At 36.3% G+C, this 15183-nt stretch overlaps 2 protein-coding genes across 4 annotated transcripts; one reads left to right on the top strand and one right to left on the bottom strand.

Annotated features, from left to right (window-relative positions):
* Window positions 1-200: 200 nt before the first annotated feature.
* LOC121250318 (acyl-coenzyme A oxidase 3, peroxisomal-like) lies at window positions 201-7846 on the top strand. 3 transcript variants are annotated; one of them, XM_041149419.1, is made up of 14 exons: window positions 233-910; window positions 1428-1545; window positions 1647-1754; window positions 1877-2049; window positions 2174-2273; window positions 3435-3509; window positions 3699-3829; window positions 4453-4588; window positions 4667-4786; window positions 5516-5662; window positions 5740-5844; window positions 5973-6074; window positions 6840-7092; window positions 7565-7846. In XM_041149419.1, exons 1-13 carry the CDS (start codon window positions 453-455, stop codon window positions 7086-7088), a joined length of 2022 nt encoding a protein of 673 aa, XP_041005353.1. In that variant the 5' UTR covers window positions 233-452; the 3' UTR covers window positions 7089-7092; window positions 7565-7846. The 3 variants fall into 3 exon arrangements, with proteins under 3 accessions (XP_041005352.1, XP_041005353.1, XP_041005350.1); XM_041149416.1 differs by having other exon boundaries at window positions 7533-7846; XM_041149418.1 differs by lacking the exon at window positions 7565-7846 and having other exon boundaries at window positions 201-910; window positions 6840-7209.
* Window positions 7847-8848: 1002 nt separating this feature from the next.
* Window positions 8849-13844, bottom strand: LOC121250422 (transcription factor VOZ1-like). The gene is made up of 4 exons (XM_041149557.1): window positions 13705-13844; window positions 12676-13072; window positions 9831-10419; window positions 8849-9560 (listed from the first exon to the last, which is right to left on the bottom strand). The coding sequence occupies exons 2-4, from the start codon at window positions 13051-13053 to the stop codon at window positions 9067-9069; spliced, it is 1461 nt and encodes a 486-aa protein (XP_041005491.1). The 5' UTR covers window positions 13054-13072; window positions 13705-13844; the 3' UTR covers window positions 8849-9066.
* Between the last annotated feature and the right edge of the window lie 1339 nt (window positions 13845-15183).

Raw genomic sequence — 15183 nt, 5'->3', positions numbered from 1 at the left:
AATATAGAATGAGAAAAATTGAATTTGATTAATTCGACTTATAAAACTTTGAAATAATTAGAAATTTACAAAAATGAAACCATTCATTTTGAACAACAAAGAGCAAGTAAATGTTATGTATGAACTATTAACGTTCGTTTTGAACGATACGAGACACGGTATGAACAAATAAAAGAGGAGGAAATGATATCTAATTCAAGGAGCAGACCATTTGTTTTTCAAGGAGAAATTGTAAAGAAAACAGAAAGTGGGTACTTGTCACATCAACCAACGTCCGACCCGACCCAGCCCAGCCCGACCAATGCCATCCTAGTCGCGTGCCTCCCCCGCCTCTTCGCGCGTAACACCCGGATCCTTCCTTCCTATTATTTAGTTGAGTTGCTTCCGTTCGATCCGTGTATAGGAGTTCCTTCTCCCCAACGAATTTTCATTTTGAGTTCTCTGATACGAAAATGGAGCAAGTCACGAGGCGGACGCAGGTCCTGCGCAATCACCTTCTACTCCAATCCTCACCGCCCGGACTGCTCTCCCCAAACCACTGCGTCAACTACTCTCCCCCTGACGTCGCTGAACCTTTCTCCTTCAACCCCACCGACATGCGCATCTTACTTGACGCTCATAATCTTCCCGACCGCGATTGGCTCTTCGGTCTCTTCACCCAGAGCCACCTCTTCAACCCTTTACCACGCGGCGCCAAAGTTTTTGTCTTACCGGACTATAACCAGCCCATGGAGCAGCAGCGGGAGGTCACCATGGAGCGGATTTGGTATATGTTGGAGAAGGGCGTCTATGAGGGTTGGCTTACGGACACATCGCCCGAGGCCCAAATGAGGAGGTTCGCGCTCCTTGAGGTTATTGGGATTTATGACCATTCCCTCGCGATTAAGCTTGGAGTTCATTTCTTTTTGTGGTAAGTCTACTGATGGATCCTGCATATAAACTTTAGATTTTTACCTATCCTGCTTCGCCCTTTCATGGTTTCTTAATTTATCCATCGATTTTGCACTTTTATATTTGAAGTTTCTTCACTGAAATGAAATTAATTTTTCTAACTCAATCCAAATTTACTTTCTTTTCATTTATGTGCAAATAAATGCAGCCTAATAGAACTTTCAGGCATCAATCTGAGGGATGAACCCTATTCACAAGTCAAACTTTGGGTTATCAGTTGAAACCAAATATGTTAAGACGCAATTTAATGATATACAAATCATTTTTACTTGATACATATAATACATATATATACAAGTTGATACCTCAACCTAAGGTTTTAAATTGTTCGGGACTGGATGCTGTTTGTTGCCTTAACCTCCCTTTGGTCGCTGAAACGGGTAAAAGAAGCCGGCCATTTATTTCGATCGTTGCTTTTCAGTTGTAGTTGATATGTATCAAAGAAGGGTTTCAATCATTAGGTTGTCTCTTTACAGGGGAGGTGCCATCCAGTTCTTTGGCACAAAGAGCCATCACGACAAGTGGCTGAGGGACACTGAAAATTATGCAATCAAGGGTTGCTTTGCGATGTCTGAATTAGGGCATGGGAGTAATGTATGTGGAGTTTGTTTAATCAGTGGGGTGTTCGGCCCTTGCAGCTTTCCATATGTTTGCTTTTAGTTCTCACCAATTGTTTCCTTGGCTGATGATCCCAGGTTCGAGGAATTGAAACTGTCACCACTTATGATTCTAACAGCGGAGAATTTGTTATTAATACACCCTGTGAATCTGCCCAGAAATATTGGATTGGAGGGGCAGCTAAAGTGGGAACTTTTTAAACCCTATCTTCTTTATTAATTTTGCTCTTGCCATTTTTTTTTTTACCGTATATACACCTACTTTCGATTTTTCTACACTGACACAATATTTATCTACTGATGTTTAGCATGCGACACACACCATAGTCTTTTCTCAGCTCAATATAAATGGGAAGAATCAAGGAGTCCATGCATTCATAGCCCAGATTAGGGATGCGGATGGAAATGTCTGTCCAAACATCCGAATAGCTGATTGTGGTCATAAAATTGGTTTAAATGGTGTTGACAACGGTCGAATCTGGTAATAATTACAAATTTTTATTGCTGCACGTTGCATAATCTTTAAAAGACTGTCATGGTGGAACTCTTTAGTTAAATTTACAACTACAAACATAAAGCACAAATGGTTTGGAAATGTGTTTCAGGTTCAACAATGTGCGAATCCCCAGAGAGAACTTATTGAATTCAGTAGCTGATGTTTCACCAGATGGGCAATATCTGAGTGCTATAAAAGATCCAGATCAGGTAGATTATGTCTTCTTATATATCTTCCTCCTTTTTCTTTAGGGATAATTGCTCTATAAGTCCCTGGGGGCTTCCCTAATTAAATATTGGTCCCCATCGTACAAAATCTAGAAATTAATCCTCCAATAAGCTTCGTACAATTAATTGATCCCTTCATTACTTCGTACAATTAACAAAAGAACTAATTAGGAAAAGGCAACCATCCACAAGAGTGGGACTCCTCCTGCCAGGGTGGCTAACTACCTCCCATATGGTGGCTGGGGTGGAGGGAGAGGAGGCCCACTTTATACAGCGGGATTGCTTATGGCCACGGCCACCTCATGAGGGGGTGGAGGCTCCTCCACCATGTGAAAGGATCTTAGCCACCCACAAGGAGAGGGGATTCCCTTTTGCTAGGTGGTTGGGAGCCACCCGCGAGGCAATATCCCCTTCCTGATTGGCTCATCCATGCAAAGGGGGCCACGTTGTCATGAGTAGTTTTTTCTTCTTAATATTAGTTTTTTTTCCCAGTTTTTATTGAGTTGAAGTGATTTTCTTGTTTTTTAAGTTTTATTTTTAGCTCTATTTTTTTAATTTTTGAGCGTATTTCTCTACTTTTAGCTTTTTGTAAAATTTTAATTTTTTAGTTAATATTTTAAGAGTTTTTTTTTTTTAGAGTTATTCTAAGATTAGTTAATTTTTAAGTTTTACGCTGTTAAGTTTTTTCTTTTAGTTTTTATTTTTTTATTTTAAGCGTTTAAATTTTTTTATTTTTTATTGGTTTTTCTTTGAGTTTTTATTTGATTATGTGGTAGGGTGACTGTTATTTATATATATATATATATATATATATATTTTTTTTATTGTGGCTGAATTTTCCACTTGCTGAAATCTGATTAATTGCAACGTTACAAAGTAGGTGTCATGCTAGCATTTTTCACCACAAATTTAACATAGACACAGATAAATTTATCAAATGCTGCTTGGTATTTTTACCCTAGGGACCTGTTTGTAATTAGGGTAAACTCCATGGACCTATATAGTAATTATTTCTCTCTGTTTTATTCTTTAAAAAAAAAGTCTGGACATGTTTTTCTTGCTATCATGTAGGGGCAAATAGTTGTTTGGTGCTTGAATTATTAATATCATTAACAGTCTCCTGCATGTAACAATTTTTTCCAGAGATTTGCAGCATTCTTGGCCCCTTTGACAACTGGCCGTGTGAATATTGCCATCGCGGCAATTTACTCGTCCAAGGTAATGTCTTATTCGAAGCTTGGGTACATGTTTCTGTTTGTTAATCAATCAATCTCCCATTTGTGTAAGTACAACTTACCAAAATAAATAAAATGGAGTAATCGTGGGGTGTGCAACTCTTACCAAACTTAGTTTATCATTGATATTATTTTTTAATTAGTTTATCATTGATATTATATCTCTTTCCAGACTAGCTTAGCAATTGCCATAAGGTACTCATTGACAAGGCGAGCCTTCTCTGTCACACCAAATGGGCCTGAAGTTCTTTTGCTTGATTACCCAAGTCATCAACGACGACTGTTGCCTCTGCTTGCAAAGACGTATGTGTTAGAATAATGGAATATTGCTAATAAAATCTTTTGGAACTCAATTTGAAGTAAATTGTTTCTCCTGCACATCAAATTAGAATGCGTATGGGTTAATATCATGCTGTGTATCGCCTTACTGATTTGGGAAGCTTAGTGTAGTTCATGTTCATGTACTGTTTATGAGCACATCTTATTGGCTAAATTGATATTGTGATATAATCTTTTTTGCAAGTGGTTAAATCATGTTGGTGTTTGATCTTGGATTACTGATCCCTTTACATGCGGCATAGTGATTCATAAAATTTCAGTTTTGGCATTAGATGCAAATATTCTAATGCTATTAGGTTTTTTGTATGCTAGTGAGTTAGCAAACTTGGCATTAATCTTTCTGTGACAAAGCCAATGACTCATACCAAGGGTTATCCCTTTGAAAAATTAAATTGGGTTGATCTTCTGTCAAGTGGCTTTTATCTTATACGTACTTAATAAAAGAAAACATGCTTTTAGATCCTGAATATTCAGGAGTTGATGGCTTTAGTAATATTTGGTATGCAAATTAGGTTAGCTATCGTTGTACTCTAATTACTGATATTATTTTAACACATTGCTCTTTTTTTTTTCCTTATGTACTCCAGGTATGCTATGAGTTTTGCTGGAAATGACTTGAAAAAGATATATGTGAAGAGAACGCCTGAATCAAACAAAATCATTCATGTTGTTTCAAGTGCATACAAGGCTACTTTCACCTGGCATAATATGAGAACTCTTCAGGTCAGAACTTCAACTATATTTGGAATTGACTATTCTATATAATTTGAAATGCCAAAGTTTAATTAATGAATTTATCAGGAATGTCGTGAAGCCTGTGGTGGACAAGGTCTGAAGACTGAAAACCGTGTTGGTCATCTGAAAAGTGAATATGATGTGCAGTCCACTTTTGAGGGGGACAACAATATTCTGATGCAACAGGTAGTTAAGTATACATTTTTGTTTAGTTTTATGAAATTTATTCGATAAAGAATGAATTTGTTGGCTGTTGACTTGTGAATTGTCTGAGAGGGAGACCTGAAATTAAAACGGAAAACGGGGGGTGGGACAGTGTTTGTGGTGTGTGAGGCATTGCTTATGTGCTACTTAATAGTGATCTTATGTAGATTTGATTCATGTAACTGCAAGTATTAAGGCTTTGAGTTGGAACTTGTTTTAAATTGAATATGGTTAACATGTCCCTTTGTTTTCACTATTCAGTTAATAATACATCTCTATAGCTGCACATGGTCCATAGCTAATATTCATTAATTAATATTAATTGTCTCACTGAGGCCTTGTTTGTTTGCACATATGAGATGAGATGAAAGTTGAAAGTTGAATAAAATATTGTTAGAATATAATTTTTTAATATTATTTTTGTTTTGAGATTTGAAGAAGTTGAATTGTTTATTGTATTTTGTGTGGAAATTTGAAAATTTTGTAATGATTAGATGAGATGGTTTGTGAAGACAAACCAGGCTTGAATGTTCGCGACTAGCGAGCAACATTTAAAAGAGTCCATACTGTTTGATTCTTTGTAGTCGTAGCTTTCTGTGCTTTGAATTATAAAAACTAGTAATACTAGATTTAAGTATTATTCTTCTCAGTTGTACCTTGGTGGAGTTCTGCTGAACCAGTAGAACTGACATGGTGAATATGTCTATGCAGGTCAGCAAGGCACTGCTTTCAGAATATGTAGCAACTAAGAAGAGAAACAAGCCATTTAAAGGATTGGGGTTAGAACACATGAATAAACCTTGCCCTGTCATCCCATCTCAGCTTACAAGCTCTAATGTTAGGTGCAGTGAATTCCAGGTGATACAATTTTAGCTAATTTTGCTGTGCTCTGTCTGTTAAGTTTGTAGATATTTCTCACCACTTGTATGCATCAGGTAAATGCATTCTGCTTAAGAGAGCAGGATCTACTGCATCGTTTTGCTACTGAAGTATCAAAATATCAAGCACAGGGACAAAGTAAAGAGTATGCCTTCCTTTTGGTGAGAACTTAGCCTCTGTTACTTAAATCTCAACTCTCTCTCTCTCTCTCTCTCTCTCTCTCTCTCTCTCTCCCCCCCCCCCCTTTCTCTCTCACGCATACATTGTTGTTTACCCTTCCCTGCACCAGAGTTATCAGCTAGCAGAAGACTTGGGCAGAGCTTTCTCGGAACGCATAATACTGCAAACATTTATAGAGGCTGAGGCAACTGTACCTGCTGGTCCATTGAAGGTAATTCCTCGTAACAGATTCTTACCTCTTTTTGATGATGAAGTCTGTAAGCTTTGAGTAGTTCTCATGGTCTTCATCAAGGGGACTCTAATTCCCTTTGCTGTTTGTGGTGGTCATCGAAGCATTGAGAAGAATGTTATGTACATAACTAATTCTTTTGGAATATAGGACTAAATATGGCTTGTGCTTTCTTTTTGGTTGTTCTAAATGGTATCAGAGCCAAACTCAATAAGATGTGTGGGACTTGAGCCGTTCCACCTATGATGGAATGGCCTAATGAGGGGATGCTAGAGATTTTACAGGAGAGATTGTAATACTTTGTATTGAGTAAAGAAAGGTGGTGAATGGAATCCCACATTGCTTTAGAGGGAGAAGTTCCTCTCCTTCATAATGATTCCAAGGGGCTTCAATTATAACATTGACTAGTCCCTTTAGAGGATAGGCCCAAATGGGCTTGAGCTTTCTTTGAATCATATGAATTTTCAGTGACTGTGAGTCAAGCCCAGTTGGCTTTGGCTTTCTTTGGGTCAGAAGAATTTTCAGTGACTGTGAGTCCTTTCTAGTACCAAGATCAGAGTTGCTTTTGAATGTATACTAGTGAAGTTTTGGGTATTTTTGGTTCAGTTGCAATCACATTCCACGTTTGCAATTATAACGTTCATATTTTGTGCAACTAGCTTTATGTTGTTAATGTGGAAGCATGTAAAATTAATGAACCAGAAAAAAAGGCCAGTTGCTGAATATGTGCTTGTGCTATTCCTGCAGGATATCTTAAGTCTTGTGCGATCCATGTATGCGTTGATTTGCTTGGAAGAAGATGCTGCTTTCCTCCGATATGGGTACTTATCAACTGATAATGCTGCTGTAGTGAGGAAAGAGGTGACAAAAGTCTGCAGTGAACTCCGTCCACATGCACTTGCTTTGGTTAATTCCTTTGGCATCCCCGACGCTTTTCTGAGCCCTATAGCTTTTAACTGGATTGATGCAAATGCTTGGTCTTCAGTTCATCACTAGCTAGGTATTATAATTCCTCTCATTTGTAGCAATTTACTGTCAATAAGATGGCTCGACCTAGAATGTGGTTGAGGACGAGCTTCATATGACTATTTAATAATAATATATGTCATTTTTTTTAGCAAGCATTATATTAATAAGAAGTTAAGGGAACATGAGTAGGGTGTTTAGTAGTACTTTTGAAAATTGACTGCCGAAGAGTTGCATGGAGTGGTCCAAGTGAGTTCTAGGTTATCCAAGGGCAATAGATTCAAATGTTTAGGACGGTCATCGGGATCTTTTTAATACTCTTATTAAAACTTAAAATTTGAATTTCAAGAGACATGATAATGGTAGCATTACCAACAGCTAGAGCCCTTCCAACATTCTTAAGCTGCTCGGCACTAATGCATATCTTGTTGGAAGCACCAGTTGACTTGTAATTCAGTCCTATTTTCAATGTAGGCGATTTGCACGCTTGTCATTGTCATTTTCAGGATCCCTCACAGACCAAACCCATGGTTGATAGGAATTTCCGTAAGAACTGGAAGAACAAATCCCTGTCTGCTTGTAAATGGCTTGTAACACAGGACAGGAGGTTCTGCGAGTGAAATCCTGGTCCATATGAAGTTTCTAACGAGCATTTTGTAACGTGGCATGATGTTGCTGTTTGAAATGCAAATCGTTTGCATTTATTGGAGCCCTATATAGACTTCAGTTGCCGTCATGTGACGATAATTTGTAAGGTACCAGAATAAAGGCACCATATATATATATATATATATATATATATATATATATATATATATAAAATAGCTTTGTGTAGAGCCCTTGCTTGCATCCCTTTGGGAGTCACCCTTACCAGAAGGGGTTGAATACAATAGCTTGGTAACCTTGTGATTCACACTTACCAGACATTTGTTTTGATTACCAGAAGGGGTTGAATACAATAGCTTGGTAACCTTGTGATTCACACTTACCAGACATTTGTTTTGATATATCAAAGGGATGCAAGCTAGGGCTCTACACAAAGCTATTTTATTTACCTTTTTTCTGAAAAAAAAAAAAAAAAGTTTTGTTATTTACAATTTTGCATGAACACATATCTATTGTAAGACCCATTAGAGAGAAAAAAAAAAAAAAAAAAATTTCTAAATTCTAAATACTATTTATTAGTTGGCGTGACAAGTATCCACATCCTCTCAATGATGTAGAACTTTTACATTTAACATAACAATCTCAATGATGTAAAAGATATACAGTTAACAATCAAACCAGATCGAAACCAGCAATATTGGATTCAGGACACTATTCACAATTCTCATCAACCAACACTAAATTATCCAAAGAGAAAATGCTAATGCCATTGTTCTCTCACTTTAATCGTCATATATTTAAATTTATTTTTTAATTTTTTTTACTTAATAATTAAGGAAGTAATTTTTAGTGTATTGATTATTTTTAAAAAAAATTATTTAAATATGTTAAAATATGAAAAGAAAAAAAAAAATTTAAATTTGGATTAGACGGCATGCCCAGCGGTCATTGCCGGACAACGGCCTAACATGACTATCCAAAATGCAGGGAGAAAACAAATACAGACAATTTGTCTTCCCTATACAATTCTAATCATTGTAAGCGTCACATTCCTATGGTTCGGAAACTTTTAGGAAGCAGAAGCGCCCCTGATACCGTATGATAGTCGTCAATCTGAAATTGGAGCATACCCACCAGCTTTCAGAAGGAAATGCAAACAGAACCTCCATATAAAAGTCTAGAAATACGGAATGTTTCCCCCATGAGAAATGCGAGGTTGATGCAATTGATGACCAGAATTAATATATTGATTATATATGTCAGCATACTTCAGCAACTCGACCAATTTCTAACAGTAGAAAGCTGCCGCGGACCTTCTACATTCTATGTACTCGTATCTGGATGCAGACAAAACTACTCAATTATGTACTATACAACTCAATCAAGTACTGGAAGGCTTATATCACGGCGGGGATTCAGAGGTAGAGGTGATCTCATTTTGGGCAGAAATGGCCTTCGTAGAATCAGTCTTTTTATTAGCCTTTGTCCTGCCCTTAATGGGATGTCCATTATCTGCAGAAACCTCAGCAGTGAGTCTTCCCATCTTCTTCTGCAGATCAGCAAGCGGATCGCTTGTTAATTTTCCTTTAGGACCCTTCATTTCATCAACAAGCTTGAGTTCCAACCTGTATAATGCACAAGCATCATAGCTGCTAGTCTCATATTCATACAAATGCCACTCAAGGCAGCTAAGAGGTTGTGGGTCCATGTAATAGGACCTCTTCTGCCCCCCATATTCCTTCATCATCTGCTTCCTCGATTCATGCCAACCACGTCCACTGTAGTCTGGCAATGACCTCTGTTTTCTATTTCCACTCTCAAATGCCCTTCTAGGCTTGTCAAAAAAGAGCCACTCCCTAACTGTTTCACCCTCGAGGAAAGAAAGATCAAATAGCTCTGCATTATCAAACAGAACAAATTGATTAAGCCACATAAATACAAATAACTCAGCATGTCCTACTGACTCACTGAAAAGGTACGTAATTAAATGCGCAAAGACTATCTTTCTCAAATGAATCTGAACCGCATCACAGTATATCAACCATATCTAGATATAAGCAGGCAAACTGCAAAATAGATATACGAGATTATATAACTGACAAGCTTATAAGAAGTCCAAAAGGAAAACAAAAACCAAATGAAAAGGATGGACAGAAGTAGGCCTACCAGGAGCATTCCATGGAGACTTTGTATTAGCAGCACCTTCACATTTAGGGATGCCCACTTCCTTTCCCCGTGCCTTAGAATTAAGAGCATCAAATAATGGACCATCCTTCAAACAAATTCCCCCAGGTCTCAGAATTGGAGTCATGCCAGGGAGACCCTCGTTCAATGCTAGAACAGCATGACCACTACTACAATAGTCCTGGCACCAGTTAGATCCCTGAGCAGGCCTAAAACAATCCCATAGAGCACATTTTGGCCCCAGGAAAGCAGACGGTGGAGGGCAGATATTTGGCAGAATGTTGGGAATAGCATTCGGTTCGCACTCGTTGGTTTCATTCGCTCCAATGAGAAGCCCATAGCCAAAGTCTTGCTGTAAATTTAACTGAAGAAAATCCAGATCAGGATTCAAATCTGAGTTGTTGAGATCTGTGTTCTGATTGAAGTCCTGTTGTATGTTGGAACTATGAGAATTCAAATTAGTAAAATCCAAGTTATTAGCCACCTTGTTCTGCAAACTTGAAAATGAGCTTTTGCAATTATCAGACGCTTGGAAAGCATGTTCTTGGGGCTGTTTGTTTACACAAAGATCCTGGAAAGAATCAAGAGTAAAGCTCATCAGCCATCTATCACCATTTACATCCTACAACAGTAACACAAAATATAAAGGTGTGGTGGAAACGTTTTCGACACTCTCAAACGTGAGACTATGATATACCATATTAGGACACCATTTGGCCCAAAAGCTTATCTTTGAGCAGGTTAAGGCCTCGTTTGATTACATAGATTAGATGAGATGAGATGAGATGAGATGAGATGAGATGATAAATTTGTGAATTGTAGTGAGATCTTTTGTGAATAGTAGTGAAATGGTTTGAATTAAGATTTTTATGGGGTTTTGGGAAAGGAGAGAAAAAGTTGAATAAAAAAAATTATAAAGTTAAAAGAGGGTTATAATATTATTTTTTAATATTATTTTTGTTTTGGGATTTAAAAAAGTTGAATTGTTTTTTGTGTTTTATTTAGAAGTTCGGAAAAGTTGTAATGATTAGGTAATGACTAGATGAAAAAGTTCAAAAGTTCAAAATTTGAAATTGAAAAATGTTTTGAGTTTGAATGGTGTTTGGATGTTGAGATGAGATGGTTTGAAAAGTTTGTAGAACCAAACCAGGCCTAAGTGATGTCGCAATTCGTACCATGGTCCACTAAAACTACTAAAACACTGTTTGAGGTGTGACTCTCGCCAAGAAGAGGTGCAAAAAATTATGGGTGTTTTGCAATATAGTGGTTGTCTGAATGAATGGCCTATAAAGATTTGAAGAAATCTAGAAGGATTAGTAAAGTGATTTCCACTCAAGAGGGAGTGTACCCATGTTGTGATGGACTCACAGATGAAGGGATCGATAATTATACACGTGTGTAAAAATATATCAAGTTTCACATTGGAAATATATCGTGTGAGAGTGAGTGGTTAACATTGCAGATAGGTCTAAACTCATAGGCTTAAGCTTTTGGGGTGAATGGTATAGGAATATATTATATTATAATCTCACTGAAAGTGATATGGGACACACAATAAAGAGAAGAAAGTATAAGAGAAAGAGATAAAAAGAAACAGATGAAATATGAGCAAGTGAGCATAGAGAAGAAGCTCTGGAAAGAGGGAGAGAAGATCACTTTCTCAACCAATTTTATTCCATTCAAAATTTGCCTCTATTGAAGTACAAAGGAGGCTTAAATAGACTAACAGGAGCCCTAATAATATACTTAGGACTTTTATTTAAATAAACTCATGAAGAGATAAAACTCTTAAATACAGAATTTCAACCCCAACTTGGCTCTCACTGAACCTAATCCTAATTGTACTCTAATAGACTCATTTATTGAATTAAAAAATAACAACTACCAAAATCTATAACTGAAATTTATATAAACTACAAGTCGATGCGCTCAAAAATTCATTCCATATCAGAAAGACACCCAAGGTGATTATATCCCCAAACAAAAGGAAACACACCAAAAGTTTCCAAACACTAATGAAAAATATAAAAGTAATGCAAACATTTTGTTTCGGGCTCAAATTCCACATTATGGTTTTTCTCCTTCATGTTTTGGTCACCTAATTTTCCCGGTCAACAAATGAAATTTATAATAGCAGATGTATACCATTCATCTGATTATCTAATTCAGAACTTGGGCCATAATTACCACAAAATTTGAAAAGAACCATTGAGTATTAAGGAGTTTCATTTAAAAAGATTTTGCTTGACTAAGCTATATCAGGTTTATAGAGAGGTAGTAATAGTAGTAATCAACTTTACAACACTTCTAAATTCTAAAGTCCTTCAAGAATCTAACGTGTGGTTATGGCCCAAAAAACCTAAAATAAACAAAGTGAAGGCATAATACAAAAACCAATGATTATAATGAAGCAATGCATTCATAAGAAAAATTAGTGGCAAACCATGTGATTCACTAGGTTGCTCAGAAAAAGCATATAAAAAGAAATTGAACTGTACACCTGATTGAAGTGAGGATTTTATACTGAACGTCAAAATAACTTAAATATAAGAAAAACAATTTTTATTGGCACCGGGTGTCCAAGAACAGCATCCCGACTAATTCCAAGAGTGCACATGACCTCAGCAAACTTAAATATAAGATACCTAATTCAAAATTCTTTTATTTTTGGAAATTTACTCAACAAAACAGGGATAATTGTGTTAATTGAAAAGGAGTCACGAAGAATTTGCTAAAATAGACAACTAAACTTGTTTTTTGTTAAGTAAAAATAGACAACTAAACTACCTTCCGGATTCTGAATTCACATGAAAACATAAAAACCGACCTCCTGAACTGCTGTTGAATTGTTTGCATGGAGGTTTTGAAGGTCAGCTTCAGGCTTCAATGGAGCCAGCTCCTTCAATGGACTAATCGCATCATCTTCTTCCTCACAAAGTCGCAAAAGATGTGCAAATTCCTCTGAATTGAAACTACACGCAACTAAAGAAGAAGCCGGGGACGGCTCATTGAGCTCGGATTTCCACTCTCGCAACATCTGATGTACTTGCTGCTCTAAAACCACAATGTCATTAGCTCGACTCTCCTTCCTTGCAGATTGGAGGTCGCTGAACACCCCTTCAAGGTCGTTGACCCGGTTCTTAGCCCTCTCCTTCAAGAGCTGGTGCGACGCAGACTCGCACATGCTCTTCGAACCCTTCTGCATCGATCCCCTCCAGAAAAATCTTGAGAAACGCAAAAAATTTTCACAAAACCAATGTCAGCGATCCCATACCAAAATACCCAAAATGCAGCACAAAAAATAAAGAAAAAAACGGTGAAGAAAATATCAAATAAAACTATCTGGCATAGAGACAATGAATCAAAAGCAAGTTATTTTAGGTTTGAAACTTGTAATATTATCATTTGAACCTAACAAAGCTGTTTGGGTTTTCAAAATCGTACCGAAAACCTTAACAATATAAGATGAAGTGTAAAACGCCAACTTCAACTAAAGATTATCCGTTGGGTTGCTAACAAAAGAAAAGAAGAAGAAAAGTTTTTTTATTTTTTCCTCTATTTCTTAAAGTTCATGAATTTACTCAATCCCAAACTTTTGGTGCTTTCATTTATTTTCCTTTATTTCTCAGCTACCAAACAGATAGAGATGCCGAAGGAAGCGAAAATGAAATCACCGTACCACTACAAATTTAAGGTTGTAGCTTATGTCAGTAAAAACCAATTCATTCTCAATCCTAAAACTCAGAGGCAACTGTGCCCCAAATTTCAGCAACCAAAACAGAAGGACGCCGGGGGGGGGGGGGGGGGGGGGGGGGGGTGGTTTGGGGGAAATCAGAGAAACAGCTCGAGGATTTACCCGAAAGTATAGCAGAAATATTTTGCTGCCGAAATCTGCAAGAGCTTCGACGAGGAGACAGCAACAGCTGTATAAATAAACAGAGAACTTTCAGAGGTCAATTCCTAGTCTCTCTTTCGATACATCAAATGAGAAAAGCTTGTATGCTGCCCTGTACCGCTCTATAGTACCGCTGCAGAATTTTTAAGAAATTAATTTTAAATTGTATTGGTGTATTTTAACTAAAAACCAAGAAATGGTACAGACGAGAGTAGATTAGCACCGCTCATTTCAAATATGCATATATTTTTAAAAAATTATTCGTATCAACTCATGGTAAAAAATAGAATAAAATTTGTGTAGTATGTTGTGATTATAGGCTGATGCGTAGCTTTATTCTATATTTTTATGTATTTTTTCTTCTACTTTCTTTTAGAGTTAAAGATAAATAATCATACCATTAATCAAAACTAAAATAATATATAATTTAAAAATATATGTTTTACATATTTTTATGAAAATGTATTTTTGTTTTGACTTTTTTATAAAATTTTAATAGGTTCCAAAATATGTATTTATACGTCAATTTATAAGTAGTGAAATATATTTATACATAGATTTATAAGTAACATTTATTTATTGAGAACTGCTACGTGGACAAAGATATTTCATAAAAAGAAATTAAAAATTTACTTGCCTTCATGTTAATGTATTGAGTAATATTACATACAGTCTTAAAGTGTGTAAACCTCACATATATTTTTAAAAAAAATGTAGAGCTCACTATTAAAAAATAATTTTTTATGTAGATCTTAAATTTATTTACTTTTTTAAAAAGAGTGCATAAAAGTTACACATTCATATATCATTTCTTAAAATGCAAATCGATTAGAGCATATTTTAAGGAAAATGATTCGTAGACTAACCAAAGTGACCGAATTGCTTTTACTCTGGAATACCCATTGACATTATCCCAACTGCCTATGAGGAAAGAAAGATTAGATTGCGTTTGAATAGTAAAATGATTTTAAATATTCTACGAATAATAATAAAAAAAAATAATAAAATAATAATAAAATATTAAATAACGGTAAAAAGTATATAAAAATAATAATAAAATAATAAATAATAGTAAAATATTCTTAAAATACTTTACTACCCAAACTAGCCCACAAGTTTATATGGTACAACAATCATAGCAATACAACTTACACAAAAGAAAGGTTGCACTGGGCGGTGGCAAGCCCAAAATGGGCTAAGATGTTTAGAAGTCAGGGTGGAAGGGATGCTAAGTATGAAGTTAGTTGGGCTCTCTATAGGAAGAGTGTGGAAGACTGATTGGGGACGTGTGGAAAGTCTCTACACAGAGTGAGGCACCTATCCTATGTGTGCAGAATAGATTGAATAGATGCAATGAGGCACTGAGTAAATGGAGCAAAATTCATTTCAGAAATAGAGATCAGTCTATCATTGAAAAAATTGAATTGCTAAAAAAGTTAC

This window comes from Juglans microcarpa x Juglans regia, chromosome 2D (assembly GCF_004785595.1).
Source record: "Juglans microcarpa x Juglans regia isolate MS1-56 chromosome 2D, Jm3101_v1.0, whole genome shotgun sequence".
Taxonomy (NCBI): domain Eukaryota; kingdom Viridiplantae; phylum Streptophyta; class Magnoliopsida; order Fagales; family Juglandaceae; genus Juglans; species Juglans microcarpa x Juglans regia.
The sequence above is the reverse complement of the archived record's forward strand: the minus strand, read 5'-3'. Positions and strand labels throughout refer to the sequence as shown.